Source organism: Lonchura striata, chromosome 2 (assembly GCF_050655825.1).
Source record: "Lonchura striata isolate lonStrDom1 chromosome 2, ASM5065582v1, whole genome shotgun sequence".
In the NCBI taxonomy this organism is placed as follows: Eukaryota; Metazoa; Chordata; class Aves; order Passeriformes; family Estrildidae; genus Lonchura; species Lonchura striata.
In genome coordinates this window covers 34,392,349-34,414,027 of record NC_140704.1, presented here as the reverse complement: position 1 = coordinate 34,414,027, position 21,679 = coordinate 34,392,349, and the positions used below count along the sequence as shown (strand labels likewise).

The 21,679-nt window shown below is 39.8% G+C and overlaps 1 protein-coding gene across 2 annotated transcripts in view; it reads left to right on the top strand.

Annotated features, from left to right (window-relative positions):
• Window positions 1-20,728: 20,728 nt before the first annotated feature.
• JAZF1 (JAZF zinc finger 1) overlaps window positions 20,729-21,679 on the top strand; it is a 187,541-nt gene continuing 186,590 nt past the window's right edge. Inside the window, exon 1 of one of the 2 annotated variants that reach the window (XM_085568524.1) lies at window positions 20,729-21,024. Coding sequence is in view for 1 of the 2 variants with exons in the window: in XM_021538191.4 (XP_021393866.1) it covers window positions 20,910-21,024 (115 nt within the window). In the remaining variant the exon portion in view is untranslated. The remainder of the gene's footprint in view (window positions 21,025-21,679) is intronic. The other variant, XM_021538191.4, reaches the window with a different exon arrangement.

Genomic DNA, 21,679 nt, shown 5'->3' with positions numbered 1-21,679 from the left:
TATGCTATGTACATTATTGTAAATGCCTTTGAATAAACTATAAAACATCTAATTTCAAAGGTTCCTTTTATTTAATATTCACTCTACTTACTGTGTGTTTTATTCTTATACTTATTCTCCTTCTAAAATTCTATTTTATTATATTTATTATATTTTAAAAGGCATACAATTAAAGAAAATAAGCACATGCTTATGCTTAAGCTTCAGTCCAAATTCTGCTTAAATTCACAAGAGTTTTCCACTGACTCAAGAGGGAAGTGATCTGATTCCAAAAGACAAAACAGTATTTAAGTAAACAACTTGTTCAGTCAGATTAAACCCCACATTTCTTGACATTAGTTCACACTGCTACAGAGATAATGTGAAGGTCATGTGCTCTGAACTACATAAATATTCTCATCATGGCACAGTTTATAGAAAAAACTGTGTTAATATCAAAATCTGCAGACAAATTATTTGGAAGGGCTTGTAACAGGTATAAATGTGGGAAGTATCCTCACTAGAAATGTATGCTGTCTGTTACAGATGTAGATCTAGAAGTGAGATTGCAAACACAGTAGGAGAAGTAGGGTGAATTCTTCCCCACCTTGTACTGCTTTAAATCAACACTTTTCAGTTCATTGATATATACTGGCTTAATCAAGAGTCAATTTCAACACACAAAATTTCAGAATGTAATGCATCTTAATCCTTTAGAAAAATATGTTTATAAATGTATTCCTTGTGTCACATGCAAAAAACCCCACAGTAACAGATGGAATGAAAGCTTTATGTTACATGGGCAATGGGACCTGAGACCCTTTGGTTCTCAGCTGCTTGTTCCAATCTAGCCCTGGTAAATATGATCACAGCACTTACCCATCCACAATTATTTCATGGTCTCTGTAAAGTGAGCTGCTTTCTAGCTCAGATGTAGGTAACTTTACTAGTGGATAACTGACAAAAGTATCACTGTACCTTAAGTCTTTATTTTAAAGTTTCAGGTTATCACCGCTAAATGGATAATTTTGTAGATAACCTCCTCAGATAAAATTTGAGCTATATGCGTGAGGAAACATAGAGAGGATGGAGCAGATTTTTCTGGGCAAGACTTATAACGATGGGAAACCCACACTGGAGCAGGCTGTTCCTGAAGGACAGCCCACTGTGGAAGGGGCCTTCAGGAACTGGGGCAGATCCTGAAGAACTATAGCCTGCGGGAAGGGTTCACGGGGGAGAAGTTTGTGAAGAACTGTCTCCTGTGGAAGGGACCCCACTGGAGCAGGGAAAGGATTCATCTTCCTTGGGATAAGGAAGCAGCAGCAGAAACAACGTGTGATGAACTGACTGGAACCACCATTCCTGTCTCCTTGCACTGTTGTGGAGGAGAAGGTGGAAATCAGGAGTAAAGTCACCTACAGATATCATCTGCTGAATATTCTAAGTTGGAAGGGACCCAGAAGGTCCTGACTTTTAAGCCCATACAGGGATTGAACCCACAACCATGGCATTATTAGCACCATGCCCTGACCAACTGAGCTAATCCTTTGGGACATTTGAAGGAAGAGAGGTGGGGGAAGGTGTTTTTAAGATTTGTTTACCTTGTATTAGCCTACCCTGATTTTGATTCGTAACAAATTCAATTAATTTCCCCAAGTCAAGTTTGTCTTGCCCATTTCATTAATCAGTGAGTGATCTCTCCCTGTCTGTATATCAACTCATGCATGAGCCTTTCATTTTATTTTCTCTTCCCTGTCCAATTGAGGAGTGACATGATAGAATGGCTTTACTGGGCACCTGGTACCTAGCCAATATTAAAGCACCACAGCTGTATGTGATCTAGTTTGAGAAATGAATTAAGATTTAGATCTATTACAAGTTATCAGTTGGGTGCTCAATGTAGTTTACCAACTGAACAGCTACATCAGGTACCTTTTTTTTTCCTCTTTGTTTCTTTCCTTCTCTCTCTTTTCTTTCCTACAGGGCTGTGACAAACAAGTTTATACACAACTCTAATACTCTGTTTCAAATTTCTGCTCTCAGTTCTTCACAATTTTGCTGCAGTCAAAACAATGTTAATTAAGTTAAGTTGCCTATGTAATAAATACTAAAAATGTCAGAGTTAACTCTGACCCTCTATGTATAGCAGAAAGCAGGCTATTACATAATATTTTTTCTGCAATTCTTTTATTGCATTGGGCAAACAGTAAGTTACTCTTTCTAATGCACTGGATTGATTCCAGGAGTTCTATTTCTCCCCCTAATTGTGTCACAATGATATTACATGAAATATCATCATAAAGGTGCTTTTTTATGTTTCAGTCAAAGATCCACCTAAGCTTCTTGAGAAAATCCCAGAAGTACCTTTTTCAGCACCCCCATGATTGCTTTATCTAAGTAAATAACTAAACACAAAGTTTGGGTTAGGACATTTTGGTTCTTTGCAGTACATATAGGAATAAGCTTTGTAGTCCATCAGTTTTTTGTAAACTCTGATGTAGTCCATCAGAGTTCACAGAGTTTCACTTGGTAAAAAGTGTGGTACTTCAGAATTAATTTATGCTTTTTGTAGCCTTAATTTTGACATTCACTGAATGAAGCCAGCTTCATTCTGAAAGCTTAACATGTTAATGTTTCTTTGTATGTTATGAGGCTTGAACCCATGACACTGTCTCTTTAGCTGCTTCACCTCTGAAGCAATCAGGGCAGCTATTTCCTCCAAATTCTTATTAATTAAGCATTAAGGTTGGAAAGTGTCCAAGATCACCAAGTCCAACTATTGATCAAACACCCCCATATCAACCAAACCATAGCACTAAGTACCATGCTGAATTGTTTCTTGAACTCTTCTAGGGATGGTAATATATAAAATTATATAATTATATATGTAAAAGATACTTCCAGATATAGATAGAATTACTTTAGCTCTGCATGGTCTGGTAGCTATTCTTAGAGTATCTTCAAAGAAAAAAAAAGTAATACCACTTATAATTTCCTGTATTCCTCTCATTTGTTTTCTTTTTTATATATCTGATACAACTAGAGGATTTTTCCCCCAGGCACAGGTGAGATAAGAGTTAATCACTGATTCTGCATTGTCTCTGAGTTCAAGACTCCTTGTCCCTCATTCATTAGGTGAAGAAATCTTGCTTGGGTGTTCATTATTTCCCTTGACCCACTGATCACAGAAAATCCTTCCATCTCTGGGGGTTTTCTTACTATAGAGGAAGCATCCATGCAAGAACACTGCTGAGAAAATCTTTGTTGTGCAATTTGTAGTGCAATCACTTATCCACCTACATCTCCTGAGCTCAACTTACACCAAAAGCCCTCAGGTAATGGTCATGGAGCTCCCCACCATCTGCCTCATCACCCATGGATTTCAATTCTCATTGCCCTCTGAATTAACTCAAGTATTTTGCCTACAGGAATCCAAGTTTAGATTTAATATACAAAGCAATGGCAAATAACTGTGTGAATATCAGGGGACTTATTTATCTCAGGTTGACAGCATAATTTCTAAAAATTCATCATAACCTTAGCCAGAGTGTTCAATATTTTATTTTTCTATCACATAACTTATGAAAGAACATCTTCAGGAATTTAGGAATCCTAAAAAACACATTTCTTTAAAAGTTCATTAATTGCTACCTACACTGAGTTTTGACTCAAAACAAAAATTAGGATTGAAGTGCATGATCTCTCTTGTGAAATAGCTTACATTCTTCAGTGAAAGGAAAAATAAAATGATGCCATGCTATCCTATGATTCTAAAGGAGATTCCAGCAGAGCTAGAGTCAGAACCAAAATTAATTTAATTCTATAATTATACTGTTTGACTATACTTAGGTTAGCAACTTTTCCAATGAAGCTTTCTGTTTAGATTTCTATTTTTATGTAGCCTTCCTTTTTGAAGTTACAGTGAGGCATATAATAAATAAAAAATGTAGTATAGAGTAAATACTGAATAGTATCCAGCTGAGCTTATAATTTTATTATTTTATAAGTAATTTCATGCCACATATATGCAATCCACCCCTTTCAGAATAAGATGGAACACCTGATTTTACAAATCATTTACAGAAAACAGATGTACTTTACAAGTTCTTGGTTATGTATCCATGAGGTATATTTTGCAAATGTAAATAGAAGGCAAAGTTTGATTTAATAAACTCATATTTCAAGAAAGAAATGCAGAGAGAATAAAGTTAGCGTTTATGTGTGGGTGCTATTTGTTAAGTACTGCAAGTGAGGTATAATTTACTAATCTGAGTCAAGCAGAACAACAAGGCTACTTTGTTCATTTGGTGCTTTCTGTTCCATCTAGGTGATATGAGAGTTGAAGGAGCCAAAAAAAGAGACTTAACACATAAAGTTTTGAACTCTCTGACATATGCAGCAAGAGAGGGCAAAGTTCTGCAGAGATTTAACTATTCCCATAGGATTTTCAGGCATGCTGTCAAGGCAGCCAGTATAGCCAGGAGTTTAGTGCAACAGCTGTCCATTAAATAGAGGACAATATTTTTCAGGGAACGGTATCTTCACCAGCGTTTGTCAAGATGGACTTAAACCCACAGAAAAGCAGTTCTGTGTAACAGTGGAGGGTTTTTTTGCTCTCAGCCACTCAGACAAACCTGAGTTTGCAGTACCCCCTGCTGTCCTTGAGAAACCTGCTGAATAATGGCTGTTCCTGTGTTACCTGTTGTTACCCCTCCAACACTGACTCTGCTTAAATTATCTTGCATGTAGAGATTACATCAATACATCTTTCTGGTTATTCTTTTCACCCACCTCACAGCAAAAATGGACCATATTCTTCAACAGTAAAGCTGCATTATTTTTAAAGTGAAAGAAAAATTTGCTATATGCAAATCCACAAAACAAAACAAAAAAAAAAGTTCACAGAAAAAAATGTGCATCATCCGTTATCTGCAAAACTTTGGACACAAAAATGAAGCCACATTTAAGCCCCAACAAAAAACAAAGCAAATAAAAATATTTAAGACCCTAAGAATTTAAAATGTGTTTTAGCATAGGGGCCGAAAGCACCCATGGGCCTTGAATTATCTGGAAAAGTTATATAACTTACTCATAGTAAGTTACAGTTTTTGTTTCAATTATATTGTCATTCTTAGGTGAAGAAATTAGGAGGTTAAAGGTACTAGTCTATGAACTCCAGCATAGCCATTTGGCAAGTCCTGAAGGTCAATAAGGCTTTAGTCAATACATTTATAGCCCAGTTTCTGTATTACAAAAGACCATTCAAATATACATATGGCACAAGGAATAGTGTTATCTTCTCTAGAAAACCTGCCAGGATTCTAGTTTAAACAAAAACTTGCAATGAAAATATAAAAAAAATATGCTTACAAAATGTTCAAACTGATATTCTTAGGCCACAGTGCAACCCAAAATCCCATGGTTTCCAGGGACTACAAACATGAACAACACTTAAGGAATGTGAAGTACACTAAATGTACTATTTCAACAGACATCTCAAAATTCCATAGGCCAGCTTTTTAATTGGAAAGAAAAGAAAAATATTTTCTGAAGGAAAATAGTATTTCATGAAAAAACCCTTGGACAGATAACTTGAATGATGCTATCACCTGCCTCAGTAACAGACTCATAAAAGTGACTTTAATGTATATAACTCATAACAGGAGTTTTAAAAATAATAACCATACTTCTAAATATAATGATCCCATGCTGTTTGTTGTCAATCATTGCTCATGATTTTTCCTGGGTGAGCTTTACTGTGTAGTGAAGAGTCAAAATCTTTTTTTCAGTTTTGGAGATTTAAAAAACCTTTTCAAGAGAGGAGGTGGCTAGAACTGCCTAATTACTATGGCTTAGAATATGCATAAAGAAGTGTGTTATGCATCATTAAAACCACAAAACCACATAATAATTTAGATCAGAAGGGGTCTCTATTTAGCTCAGTACCCAACCAAGAGCAGGTTTCTTGGAGCTTTGTCCAGCCAAATTCAGGCTCTCTCAGAAGGATGGAGATTACCCACCCTCTCTGAGCACCCGTTCCAAAGCTTGACCACCCTCATGGAGAAAAAGATTTTCCTAATATCTAGTCAGTATTTTCCACTATCTGATTTATGTCTGTTTCCACTTTTCCTATCCCTGTATACCACTGAGAAGGGTCTGGCCCTGCTGCCATGATGTGTGTTGGGAGAGTAGGAAAGTCCCCTCATAGCTGTCTCTTCTGCTCATTGAAGAATGTCTCTCCCTGCACATCACATGCACCAGTCCCTGATCATCTTGGTTGCCCTCCAGTGAACCCACCACAATATGTCAGCATCCTAATACTGGAGAGTCAAAAACTCACAAGTAAAGGCTGTTACACATTCTTCTATACCATACATGTACTACATATGCATAAATATATATGTATATGAGAGAGACAGGAAAGGCAAAAATGCTTTGCATTCCAAGCAGTATTGTCTTGATTAGACCTTCATTTTTAGGGCCTTATTACTTTCATACCATTATTTTCACTTCAATTTTAAATGTAATATTCCTTTAAATAATTGGTTGTATCTGATAGTGGGGAAAAAGAAGGAGATATTTGTGGCTCTTAAACTGCAAGCACATGTAATTCTGGGTGAAAAATCATACACGCTGTAGCTGCTTATGTGTGTTGAACGCAGAAACTAAGTGCCAAACTCTGAAAATGCTCAAATTATTTTAAAAGCCATTAAGTGTTTGGGAAATTAGCATTAACCACACCATTATTCACCAGAATACACAGAGTGAATGTTCATGCAGTCACCACACATAACAAACGAAACCAAAAAACCACCAGTGTTCAGTAATGTGGGCTGGCAGTGACAAGGCAGAGCATTCCCTTGTGGGGAGAAAGCCCTTTCTGAAGTTTATTTCCTTCTAAGATAGGATGGCTTCTTGCCTCTGAAGAGAAGGTTTGTTAAAGAGCTTGCTTTCAGTTTTCTGGTTACTATTCTTCCAAGAATTTTTATCCCAACTGTGAGGGGGAACCCTTTTCTTAATTGATATAAATTAGCTTGTGCAAGAAGTGGTGAGATCAGGCTTAATCTGGTCTGGGCTGAGCTTATTTCAGTTTGTGTTACATCAACTACTTTAACCAAATGGAAACCAAACCACTTTTATACCAAATAAAAGTGTAGATAGAGGTTTGCAGCTGCAGAGCAGTTTGGGGTGGATATAATATAGCCAGGTTAAAATTTTGCAAAACTTGACGTAGTGGAATAAAACCAGAAATGGTTGTTGGTGGAGCTGGTTTTGCATTTTTGGGGGAAATCAGTATTCTCCTCCCATGTTTTTTCTTCTTTTTTCTTTTTTATTATTTTTATTTATTATCACTCAGCTTAGAAATTAATCAGGACCCTTTCAACACTGCCTTTTGAAAAAGTCAAGAAGCTTCAGGAGATTTTTGTGGACTCACAGAATATCCTGATTTGGAACTGACCCACAAGGATCATCGAGTCCAACTCCTGGCCCAGCACAGGATCATTCCCAAACCATTTGCCTGAGAATATTTTCCAAATGCTCCTGAAAGCCTGTCAGGCTTAGTGCTGTGACCACTTCCTGGGACTGTTTCAGTGCTCAAACACCCGCTGGATGAAGTTTTTTTTCTAAAGACAACTTTAGGAATCTTTTCCTGACACAACTTTTATTTGAAGTTTTATTTGAAAAATTTTATTTTTCCTGACACAAATTTTATTTGAAGAGATCTCTTTGTTGCTTTCATTATTATTCATGCATCCCTCCCAGTGATTTAAATGGGGCCAGAATAATATTGCAGATATTTCCAGCTGGGATTGAGATAGTTATATAGGTATTTTCTATAGGCAGAATCCTGGCATCTGTATGTGTTCTTTATTTTACTTTCCTAATGCCTTTTCCTCTTTCTGATCACACTAGTAATCTAGCCTCCATTCATTTTAGAAGGAAAAGATTTCTAAAGGATATTGCACCTTGCCTGGGTACTTACTAATGCCTGTTATTGTTCAGTGATTATACAAAGATTTTTTGTACAAAGGAGTTGCATTGGCTTGAGTTAAATGGGTTGAGGAAAAAAACCCACAACGTATTTAGGTCAGTACAAATTCCTGGTTGGAAACTTTTAGATAATCTCAAATCTTTAACTATATAAACTTTAAGTAATTTATTGAAAACAGAAATGTCAACCAAAAATCTTGTTCTAAAGCCACAAAAGTTAATTTTTTAGAAACTCAGCTGCATTTCTCAGTAAATCAGTAAATTCCCCCTCATCCCCCAAATCAGGCCTAGCAAATTCCCCCTCATCCCCCTCTCCCCTTTATATTCAGAGAAGGAAGCATCATATTTGGAAGGAAACACCCATTCCCATTACTGAAGTTGTGTATCTATAATAAATTGCTTCATGACCTTGCAACCCGATTGCTTTTTTTTTTTGTTAGAGATGGCATTGAAAAGGAACAGCTTCAGCTGTAGGTGAACGAAATTCCTGTTTACAGAGATTCAGTTACTTTTCCTTTTTCCTTTTTGTTTAAGGGTTTGAGACCATGCATAAGGAATTTTTTATTAAAAAAGAAAAAAAAACATTCTCAGAAAGACAATCACTAAGATGTGTTTCCTCTGTGTTAGATATGTATATAAACCTAAACCAAGAAAATACATTTGTAATGTTTTGTATAGATTTGTAAATAATTGTTTTATATGTTCTACCCTTCAACATTTTGCTGTATAGAAACAATGCATCTCTCTTTTTCTTTTTTTTTTTTAATTCTCCTAGCCTCTGGCATTATTGAAGCCTTCTAATAGGATTATTTCTTGACTCTCCAGTTAGCACTATGAGATGGAACAAGGCACTGTTTTGCAGTCCAGAATTGCAAACTATGATCCCCTCTCCCTGTTAGGTTCATTCTTGTACATGTTGTTCAAAAAAACCCAGGCTCTCCTCTAAAGAAATAGGCACAACTATCAAAACCCTATCACAAATAATGTAAACATGTGTGTGTGTGTGTGTATACTGCATATTCATATATATATATATATATATATTTATATGAATGTGTGTGGATAAAAAAATTTAAAACTGACTTTATTAATAATTTCCAGAATCCCAAATGTCAAATCCCTCCTCAAGCAACACTCAGTTTTTACAACCAAGGGAAAAAAAAGGTAGTCCTGAAATACAGTACCTACTACAAGCCAGGGAAATAATATATCCAATATCCCAGGGCCCTCTAGAAGACAGATTCATTCCTTAGATCATTCATTCCCAACTCACTTTAAACTTAGATATGCCAGTGAATCATTATGCTACTTCTGCTGATTCTATAGGAAAAACAAGGTATTTGTCCCTCAAAAAGCTTTAAGGGATCTGCAAACACTAAAAAATGGTGGGTTTTAAGCCAGGCACCTCACCTGGCCTCAGGTGATAGTATATCATAGTGCCAGAGTAAATAGCTCAGCTAAGTAAAACTCTGGTCATTGATGATTTTCCAGATCACAACTAAGAGCTAAAAATTACTCCAAAAGCCAGAAGGTAGACAGTGCCAACCATAAGCTAGATTTACAATGTAGCTGGGAAAGAAATGTGTCTTAATAAGCAAAACTACTGATTTTTTCTGCAGTGGTGCCACATTGATAGACATTAAGTTTTCCAACAGAGTAATCTACATAGAATGACCAGAGTGTATAACAGATAACAGAACTGCACTGTTCTTCTGATTTATGACACCTTCACAATCTACTTTGTATTACTTGTCTGCTCCCCCTTGCACTGTGATCTATGTCCCATGGGCTCATGTCTTGTAATTAAATGAGATTGATCACCCCCTAAAAAATGCAGTCTTGCCATCCTTGAACAGGCAACTTCTATCCCTGATGACAAGAGAGTTACCAGAGAATGAGAAATTTTCTGAAATCAATTAGACAGAAACCATCATTATCTCTTCCAGTTGTTGCTCCACCTTGCTCTTGCCTTATCCAACTGCTGGCCCTTATCTATCACAACCACTTTCTTCTGCTACTAATAAAGCCAGCTTGGTCACCAAGTATTGGAAAGGGGTAAAAATGACACTGAATGTCTACTCTCTAATAATCACTTATATGCATTAAACAAAGGGAAACCAGCATGGATCTCAGTAACAGCAGGTACTCCATGGATCTAGTGACAATTGGACATGAGAAATGCTCAGCCAGGCAAGAATACTACCCTCCAAAGGGTACCTCATACTATTTTAGTAGCAAAATAGACAAAATAATTTTGTGATCCAAGGCAGTGAGAGGCTTAATACCATTAGCACAGATCTTAATTCACTTCCAGAAGGAGATGCTAGAGTATTTCTTTTCTATTCACAAACAAAATAATGTGGGTCAGGGAGCACTCTGGCCAAAATACAGTGTGTTAACTGTCCCCATGCAGCCTCAAAACTGAAATGAAAAAACACCAGATAACACATGGTAATGAGAAGAATGTTGGGTAATAATTAACAATGGATTACCATCACTAGACAGGAAATTGTGTGCTTCAAGTTGACAGTTTATGGTCCTAAATAAAGCACTGACAACTACTACCAGTGTGGGACCTAACGTCTTCCAAATACTGCCAGAAGTAAAAAAGGAGATGAGTCTCAAACATTAAAGCAAATTAGAAGTGCCCTCAAAACTTGTATTATTCCAGCAGAAAATGCTGGTAATGAAGATGTGGCCTTCTGTGCACTTCTGCTCCTCTCCTGCACATGAACAGTTCTGACAGAACTGAGCAGCATCACTCATGAAGTAAAGGCAGCTTCCCCGCAGTGAAGGATTTTGCTCAAACAATTTGCTTGAGCAATGTGTTTTTTGACTTACTTATCTTGTCCAGCCAAATTAAATCTGCTGATTATGGTTATGCAAATGCTGTGGTGAGAGCAGAAAGTTAAGCATGAGAAGCATCAGTCTGGCCTGATGGCTCCAGAAATAGACTTGGCCTGGAGCTTTCTATATAATAGACCTCTCACCTGAAAGCAGCCTGCACAAATCTATTTTGTAAAATGAAGAAGGGATCTGGTAACATGCTTAAATCAATACTAACAGTTGTTTTCAGGGATAACCAGGCTTTAGATTCACTAAGGTCCTCAAAACTCTGTATTGTGTCAAGTGCTTCCCTCTGGAACTTAAACAGTGGTGAATAAAATAAAAGCCGATTTCTTCCACTTTACCAAACTGTCTGCATTTATTGTAGACCAATAAATCAAGCTTCTTTCTGGGCTAGATTTGTCCTGGACAATTAAGGTAACTCATTTGCAGGAGCAAGAGAAATATGACCACCTACACTGGCCTCCAAGGACTTTCTCTTCCTCTCCCTTTTATTTTTGTCCCAGATGCATTGCTGGGAGGTGGGATGATATGACATGCATACCCTTATCAAGGCTTATCCCCATCATTTCACCAAGGAAATCATGTTCTTAAGAGTTGAGCTGAGCCGTCATCATCATCATTCTTGTGCAAGATCAAAGGTGCACAAGACATTCACTGCAGAATCAAGCATATTGCTTAACAGTCCTTTGAATATGTTTATCAAACAAACCAACATCATGGAGAAAGGAGAAAAAAGAATTTGGCTCTTGCTTTCCCAGACAGCAGAAACAAAAGAAAATAAGAACAAAACCAAAACAAAGTGAATCATAAATTCCCTGCTGCCAATCTTGTGAAGTCTGACACTGCAGATCCAACAGAAGAAACACTGGCACTGCAAACCAGCTGTGAGCTTCATGTAGACCACATAGGTGTGGAACCCCTCTGACTTCAGCTGGGGGAAAGGAATGGGGGAAAGGAATCCCTCTGCTTTCTGTGATCAAGGCCTATATCACCAGTGGAAAACTGGGGTGTGGAGATTCGAGTATGGCCAGAGTTACAGATGGCATAGTCTGATCTATCTTTTCTCTGAAATCCTACCCTAAATGAAAGCTCCAAAAACTTATAAAAGTTGGCTCTGTAATAGTTTACTTCAGCTGAAAGAGTCTTTCTAATCTACATAATACACTAAGTTTAAAGATCTAATTATTCTTGTATGCATATAAAAATTATTGTGACAATGCTCAAAGGACAAAGCAATTATCCAAACAAAAGGCCAATATCTGATTATTCATCCAATGAGGAGATAGAAAGAAAATATTGTTGTATACTAATAGTTTAAAATTAAATTATATTTTTTCTATTTTTGTATAGAAGAATTACTTCAGGTTTACAATTTAAGAGGTGATATTTATATATACTTCCAAGACAACACAATATGAAAATATATGGTGTCTCAAGCTACAGCTAAACTGGAAATGTCCTACACAAATGAGTTGAAGACAAAGTGTGAACTTTGTTTGCCAGTGCTGGAATACAGTTTTACTATCATCACAAGGAGTCACATCTATTAAACACAAAAGAAGCCTCTAATTCTACTCTTCTACAGAAGAGTCTACCCCACACACTTGTATACCCCAAAACTACATAAAACAAAGTAGTAAAAATTGTTGTAGAATAAAAAAAATAATCACATGTATGCATTGATGATTGTATTTCAGAAAAGAGCTAATCAAGTTTTCTGTTTATTAAGTTCCCCAGCTTTTTCTTTCTGGTAGAATGTTGGGTTTAGGTGTTCAAATTGTATACTGGAAGATGGATTGGTATAAGCAATGTGTTAAGCACAAGTAATCTGAACTCCAAACAAGGGCACAAAGATGTGAGTGAGCAATTGAAAATAATATCTGTTCTGTTTGGTCCATATAGAGGAGAAAATCAGGAGTAAGGATGCTCATTTCACTGTGTCCTGTGATACCTTTTTGGTGGGGGAGTTTGTTTAATGTGAAATTTCTAAATTAGAAGGTGTTCTGAAGAGCGAGTTTCTTTCCAAATACTGCATTATGCACAGGATTGTTTGTTTATTTAGAAAGAAACCCATGACTTTCTGCAACTAGGATGAGTAGCTTTTGTTTATGTAAAGCAGGAGCTTCTGCAGCTGTTTACAGACAAAATTCTGCAATGTGCTGAATACCTAAGATCACACTGAAGTCAGTGCAGAAGTCAGAACGTACACAAAATGAGTGTGGGTTTCAAGTAATTATGTAACTCACAGCTTCCAACTTACACATTTTTATCAAGATGGGGAAAAGGATTAATGTTGTAGGAACATGCCAAGTTTTTGTTCTTTTTTTTTAAAACAACCTAAGATTTATGATGCAATACACATTGAAAGGTATCAAAAGAGTCCTTGAAGCCTTCTTAACTGTGCATTCCTCTGAATGAAACAATGGAATCTTTGGGTCTACTTGCCACTTTTCTTCAGTGGGTATGCATATATTATAAGATACAGAATTGTATCCCTTGCCTAGGATGGTATACAGAAAATGCTGTCTGTGAAAGTGTTAGATCCCCATTCTTGATCATCTTTCCCATGTTTCTATAACTATTCACATATTTACTCCTCACTGCTTTTTTTTTTTTTTTTTTTTTTTTTTTAGCACTGTACTATTCACCTGATTTGCAAATTCTGGAGTTTTGGCATGGCAATATTTTAATATTCCACTTTAATTTTCCAGAGATTTTGTTTCCTTTATTCCTGTTTCATATCTGCTCCCAATGATACAATGTATCTGTGGACTTGAACAGGTGATTCCAGATAAACTATGGGTAGCAGTCCGCTCAGTGGATGGCAGAGAATCTTTATAAAAAGTCCTCAGCAGTTACTGGAGAACTACCTAAACTTCCACTAGTTGATAGCTTTTTGTTCTTTTGTTCAGAATTGAAGTGTCCATATTCACATCTCACAATCCATGTGATAACAGGCACGGTGTCTGTATCTATGATTTAAGCTGTCACAAGAAATACATATCTATTTGACAAACACTCTTGGTGGTGATAGCAACTGATTTGCAATATTCTCACAACTCAGCTCCTGACAGTTCAGTCAGCCCAGAAGATCATTTGAGGAGTTTACTGAGATGGGCAAATGAATCTTATTCTGAACTCTGTACCTCCTTTCCAATCTTGTCAGGCTCCACAGCCAACAGTCACCAAGCCTCCTAATAAAAGGTATCTGATCATCTTTTTTTTTAGAAACTGCCATCTATCCCCAGTGCTGTAAGTTAACTTTATGCCAAACCCTTCTTTTCCCCCACCTAACTTAAGAATGAGAAGAGGATTGCCTTTTAAGAAGATGGAGAATTCTCTGAGTAAATTACTGTTTGAACACCAGGGTTTCTCCAACCTTACATGTGATTTAGCAAGCAGATTTCTGCTGGCATTCATGCCTCAGTGCAGAATTCTCCCTGTCACCAGTATTCCTGGCTCAGTGAAGAATTTTTAAAAGGGGAATTTTCAGGCTAAACAGAAGTGAATCTGTTCTGAATTTGCAGGCTCTAAAATGCACAGCTCCCTGGGACTGGGAAATCCAGAAATGAAGGACTTGGATTTTCTTAAGTAAACTTTGATTTGGGGCAGAGGAATAGGTGAAAAGGAAGAACAGTGTGACATAGCACAAAAATCACATGGGATTTGTGTCCCATGTCTTTGGACTCCAGATCACTGATGTAAGTTATAGCCTTATAATTGCTTTAAACCACCTTGTAACTAGAGCATCAAAAATTATCATCAGGGCCAGAGGATAACAGAGTTTGATGCTCTGTCATTTGTAATGACATTTCTACTCCAAAGAAAGAACACTAAGAAAAGCTTATTCTAACTTAACGGGTTTTTTGTGTGCATGTGAAAATGATATTATAATCTCAGTATACTTTGGAAAGTATTTGTCTTTTTTATTTGACTTTGCAAATTATGATGTCAGCAGATGACATGAAATCCGGTTACAACTTGAGGACTCAATTTAGGAAGTAAAAGTGGAAAAAGTAAAAAATTAAAAATTATAGATTTCTGCAGTTTTAAGAAACTGCAAAAGCTATTAAAATGAAAGCTTCATTATATACCACTAATCTTCATTAAAGAACAAGTTTACCTTTCATTTAGATAAATTTACAAAACTGCATTTCTTTTCTAGCCAGTTATTTTAAAATAGACATGCTAATTATTCCAAATTGTCTGAGTGAAACAACACATAAGATTTTGGCAGAATATTCCACTATAATCCACAGTAAGAAGAGAGTAGGTTATTTAATACCTATGTAACTGTGGGCTCTTACAAGAGACTATTGAAATAGCTGGCATTTTATAATTCCAGGGCAGACTAACAAAGTAATAGTAATATATGATATAACATCATGTTGGTTTCAAATTTTCTGAAGTAGCTAAAACAAGAAAATTTTCTTTTTTATAGGCTACAGGTAACTGGAAATACAGAAGCAGTTTGATCTCCTGTTTATCTAAAGCTTTGTCCTCTGAAAATGTGAAGTCTCTCAGAAAGTTAAACTAAGCAGGAATTCTATCTATTGTTTTGGGGCATCTGGAACTAGTGGGGAATACAGTGTTTTCCCAACATTTTGTATTTCCATTGCACCCTGAAGCTATACAGTACACTGCCAAGAGAAAACTAATTCAGCAGTATAAATTAAAAATAGGATTCTTGTGACACAAACTGCATAAACATGGTTTACTTGTGTAATTATTTTGCAGCAGTGAAAATATGGTTTATTTGTGTAATTATTTTGCAGCAGTTATATGTCTTTGTTATGAAATCTTCACAAAATGTGTGACATTTCTGATAATGGCCAGTATGCAGAGGCAAGCAGAAAGAAAATTATTAAAAATGTTATTGAAGAATGAACCAGTATTTTTTTAAGGGAAAGTGATGCCAATAATTTCTTTGCAATATCCTATTGCCCTTGGTTTATTATTTCTTTAAGTAGATATTTTCAAATATGACTTCAGCAGTGTAAGTGTCAGAACATATAGTTTTAAAAGAGTAATTTAAAAAAAATTCATAGATTTCTGTTGTCACTATTATAAGTACAGCAGAAAACAAGTACTTAAACTATGCTTTAAATGAGACTCTGAAGAAAGTATTGACTTTTTCCTTAATATTTAAATGGGTGCTGGTGTCTTCAATAAAAATCTTATCACCCTCAAAACACCAAGTGTAACAACTACTAAGATTTTCAGATTCAGACCTCTAGCCTTCCGAAAGTATTAGGACAGAATAATTGGCTTTTGGGAATCCAGAACAGTATGAGTGGCTGGTAGTAACCTACCCATAGATAAGGCCCAGTAGTTACAGCAGTTGATTACCACAATTGAACTGCTAAGTTTCTAGTTAAAATTGTTTATTAGAAAGAGCAGCAGTCAAAAGGCATTGAAAAGGGTCTAAGAGCCAGACTATTTAAGGAGATAAGGTGTCCAAGACAATAAATCAGTATAAGGTAGAACAGAATTAAAGTTCTCTAAACATGTTCCTTACTCTATAAAATAGACTTAAAGTGAGGCACAAAGATAGTAAGTTAGTGAAGAAAAGATGAAGTCTTAACACATGCATTTTAAAGCAGGTAACTGGATGATCTAGAAATCTACTCAGTTAATCAGCCCTCAGCCTTGTACAGAAGGTCTGAGTAGCAGCACACCCTTCTCACATGGAGTCCTGCTCTCAGCTGTGCCCAAGAATCTGCCCAAGATGGAATTATTGTTAAACTAAGGGTCTTAGGGGGTCTTCAAAATAACTTCTTCAAAAACAAATAAAACATGGTCCTACCAGCTGTTTGAAGTAGGATCCATTTATCCTTTACAATAGCTATTAACACCTCTGAAATTTATCTACCCACTAAATTGCTCTGGCTTGACAGATCACTTGGGCCTAATTTCCATTTATTTCTCCCACAAAATGACAAGGCAGCTTCTGAGTACTTTGGCAGTTTGTCATACGGATACACGAGTTCTCTATCCTAATAAAGCCTGAATAAGAAAATGCCCATACAATCACAGAATGGTTTGGGTAGTAAGGGACCCTAAAGATCTCTCTCTGAAATGGGCAAGGACATCTTCCACTGGACCTGGTTGCTCAAAGACTTATCCAACATGATCTTGAACACTTCCAGAGATGGGGCATCCCAACAACTTCCCTGGGCAACCTGTGCCAGTGTCTCACCACACTCAGAGTAAAGAATTCCTTTCTAATACCTAAAATAAACCTACCCTCTTCAGTCTAAAGCCACCACTCCTTGTGCTATTAGTGCATGCCCTTGTCAAAAGCCCCACTTCAACCTTCTTACAGACCCCTTTTAGGCACTGAAAGGTGTTTCCAAAGCCTTCTCTTCTCCAGGCTGCACTGCCCCAACTTCCAGCTTAACTTCAAAGGAGAGGTGCTCCAGCCCTCTGACCATCTTTGTGGCCTTCTTCTGCACTTGTTCCAACAGGTCTACATCCTTCTTATGTTGTGGGTTCCAGAGCTGGATGCAGTCCTCCAGGCAAGGACATGAGAGCAGAGTAAAGACAGAGAATCAACCCGTGGGGTCTCCACGCAGGATGCAGCCCAGGACAAGTTTGGTTTTCTGGGATGAAGTGCACCTTGCCAGGTCATGTCAGATTTCTCATCCACCAACACTCTCAAGTCCTTCTCAGCAGGGCTGTTTGCAATCCAATCTCTCCCTAGACTGTATCTGTGCCTGGCATCTCCCTGATCCATATGCAGAACCTTGCACTTGGCCTTGCTGGCCTCCCTCAGGAATGCACAGGCCCACCTCCCAAGCCTGTCAAGGTCCCTCTAGCTGGTGAACTTTCCCTCCAGTGTGTCATTGGCAAACTTGCTGAAGGTGCCCTCAATCCCACTGCCCTTGTTGCCAACAAAGACGTCAGACAGTGCCAGTCCCAACACTGACCCGTGACGAACAACACTCTTCACACTGTGATCATTCATAATAAAGAACTTCAAAACATACTGGATCAGATAAACTTCTGATAAGAAGTTTGGTAAAATTACTCCACCTCCCAGGTATTAGAGAAAAACAACAAATACATGAGGAAGAGTGGGTGTTCTTTGTACAAGCACCACTTATTATCAGGACATAATGAATTTTGTCTGTAATACATAGATGGTAACATGATGACAACAGTAAATCAGTGATGGGAAGAGTTAATTTTGGGGGCATTCTTCACTGTGTCTGTTCATGCCTGTCTGTCATGAGCCTGGACATCAAAACCAGGGGCAGAAACTCCTTTATTGTGTAGGGAAGAAATACCTTCTAGTATGGAAAAATAGGGAGAGTGTTCCAAGTTTTTAAATCATAGGAAACAACATAAACAACATATGAAGTGGTTTAATTATTCTAACTTCTACTGAAGCCATCAAAGTTGAATATGTACAAAAACAGTCCCTATGGAATAGAAGTCATTTCATCAAAAGATAATGAATGGAATCCCTATGGGACACCCTGGCTTTCCAGCTCTTCTTGGCTGCTGCAAGAGTTAAGCTCTCTCTCTACCTCAAAGGGCCACAAAATTCCTGAGAGTTTAGCAAACAATTAATGAAAAGAGACCTGCAGGTAACTGGACAAGTTCACACATCAGAAAGCAATCATTACATTGTATGTTACTAGCAGGTGGTTAACCATAATGTTTATTACTTGTCAGTCATTACAGACGTACTTTGATTTCTTTGTAGGTGACCAATGTCTTTGTTAATAGCTATTAAAAGTTTTTGATAACAACACAATATCCATCACAATTTTGTTTCATAACAGACTAAACCACAAATTTGTTGACCTTGTTAGATTAGCCATGTGAAATTCTTATATTTAATACTCATTCTGATTAATCTTGATTTACTGCCTTAGAAACTTTCTATTTGAATTATGCTGGTAAATGGCACCAAGACAATGTTTACTTGTACATTTAAAAGGCCTAGGTGTTTGATTCTACAATTAGTCTCTAAACTTGCAATTTATTGGGGAAGATGCTTATCTTCCCTTTTCCCTTCTCTTCCACATTCACTATTTGTTTGTTTATGTCTTGGTTACAAGGGCACTTCCACAAACCTGACTTAGTGGTATTATTCATGACAGCAGCTTGTGTGGCATGAGTTTCCAGAATGACCATCTTAGATGGGAAAAACTCCTCCTTCATTGAGTCAACTCACAGTGAACAAATTCCTTTGCTTACACCAGAAAGACAGTGGAGAAATTAGAAAAATAGTAAAATGTAAAGTAGCTAGGCTTGAAACAGGTGGACCGAATGACAGATGTGCCTCTGTATTATTCAAAAGATTTATTTCTTTCCATGAGATGCTTCAAAACAGCAGTCTTCCAACCTTCTAAACTATATGTTGACCACAGTGAACCTTAAAAACATACTGTGGACTATTATGTGTCCATGCTACTATTATTTTTTTAAGTGTAATAGTTCTATGTTTCAGCATCTCATGGCTATGAGAACTCCATTTACAAACTCCAGCTTGGATGGAGTGTTTTCTCTCCACATGGTATTTTTCTGGAAAGGCTTTGTCTTTGCTTTGATGCAAACTAAAATGAGTGGGTTTATACATCTAGAAAAATACAACTGGATGAGGGCAAAACATCACAAAAATATTATAGTGAACACCTAAGAAAATTACTACAATAAAATGCAAGATAAAGCTTGTTTTCTCAACACAAATGATGGGTTCTCTGGTATATAGGATACTAGGAACTAGCTCCAAGAGTTTTCATCCTTTAAGGAAATAGACAAACACTAATTTTTTTCATTCACTAACCATTCTACTGCATTTTTAGGATTTGCTATTCTTTGTCTCCCACAGCAACATTGAGAACATCCTTATCTGCAATACAGGTAACAAGATATGCAAGGGCTAGGCTTATTCTTGTGCACACGGTTGATTTTACAGAGATAACACCTTGGGACTGTAATCTGTCAGCAGGATCAGCAGAACCACTTGTGTCCATACAATTCAGTCTCATGCAGATTCTGAGACTTTTTTTAGCCCCACTTTTGCTCAAAACTATTAACAATGTTGTAGACTCTTGCAATTATAGAAAAAATATTAATATAAAACAGAAGAAGGGGGGAGGGGGGAAGGAGAGCCTTCCTGACAAGCGATCTGTTTTCTTTTTTTTTTCTTTTCTTTTAATTTTAAATAAAGCTGTCTGCGAATTTGAGCCTAGGGAGACCTTCATTAAAATCAATTAATCAGTCAGCCTCTCTGCTGAATAGCTTTCTGGAGACAAAATAGGATTTGGGAGCGATGTGTGTGCGACTCCTGTTTAACTTTTCTCCCCACGGCCGCAGTCTCACACCCCAGCTCCGGGGGAAGGGAGACCGTAGCCCACCCGGTGCCGGGGGCACCGCGGTACTCCCAGCAGGTGCCCGGGGCCTGCGGCTCGACGCCGAGCAGGTGAAGGTTGTGTTCGGCGGCCTCGCCCCCCCTTGGGGAAAGAACGACCGCCCATCAGTTTAGCGACCTCGGCGAGGGCTGGTTGCTCCCCGCCCCGGCAGGGTGGAGGTGACGGCCGCGTTAGGAGCCAACTCCCGGCGGTGGGTGAGCCCTCCGGGGCGGGCGCCACCTTCCCGGCCCCAGCAACGACCCCGGAGCATCTCCTCTCGCCCCGCCGGCCGCAGGAGCAGACCCCAGCCCCGCCGCTGCCTCCGAGAGGCTGAGAGGGAAAGTTCTCCCCGCTCCCCCCGGCCCCGCGCGGAGCCGGACGAGGCGGCGCGGTGTCCCCCGGCGGCGGAGGGCGGCGCGGGTGCCCTGCTCCTCCCGCCGCCGGCGGCCGCCGCCGGGGCAGCACAGCTGTTACAGAGCCGCGCTGGTCCCTCCTCCCAGCTGCGGCTGCCTCATCTCCCCCCACCCAGCCCGTCCCTCCCCTCCGCCGCTCCCGACGCTGCTGCTGCCGCCGCCGCCGCCACCTCCTCCTCCCCACCCCCACCCTCTCTCTCGCTCCCCATCTCTCTCTCCGTCCCGTTCCCCCCCTGCCCCCGCCTCTCCCCGCCCTGCCGCCGCCGGCCCTGGCAGAGCAGGCACCGCAGGGGGATCTCGATGTAACACCATGACAGGCATCGCCGCCGCCTCCTTCTTCTCTAACGCCTGCAGGTTCGGGGGCTGCGGGCTCCACTTCCCAACCCTGGCAGAGCTCATCGAGCACATCGAGGACAACCACATCGGTGAGTGCCCGCGGGGCCGCGGCTGGGGCAGGGCGGGCGGGGTGCGCGGGGGCCGCGTGTGCGGCGGCGGCGCGGGGCGGGGTGGGGGGCACAAGGTGCAGCGGGAGCCGGGGCGCGGCGGCCGCCGGGGGAGGAGGGTCGGCGGGCGTGGAGTGGCAGGAGCGGGTCCTGCGGGCGACGTGGAGCGCTCTTCGGGGAGGTGGCGGCGTGCGGCGCGGCGGCATGGGTGGGTGCGGGGGAGGCGTGCAGCCCGCCGGCCCTGGCGAGGGGGAGTTAGTTTGCATTGGCAGGAGGGAGCGCAGGAGCCCGGAGGAGGAGGCGGTGGAGGAGGAGGGAGGAGGACGGGCACAGCACGCCGCCTGCTGCTTCCGCCCCGGCTCTGGCTGTCAGGGCTCCGGGGAGGGAGGGAGCCGCCGCCGCGGCAGCCATTCCGCTTCCTCCTCCTCCTCCTCCCGCCGCCGACACTGCGTCCTGTCAGCGCCGTTGCTAGGTGTGGCGGGGAGCGCGGGTCGCGCTCCGGCCGCCGCAGCGCGGGAGGAGCCTCTCGGTGGAGAGGCACCGGCGTGCAGGAGCCCGGGGTCGGCGGCGCGGTGGGCGTGGAGGGAGCGCCCGGCGGCGGGGCCGGCGCAGCCCCCGGGGCCGGGCGGGCGGGCGG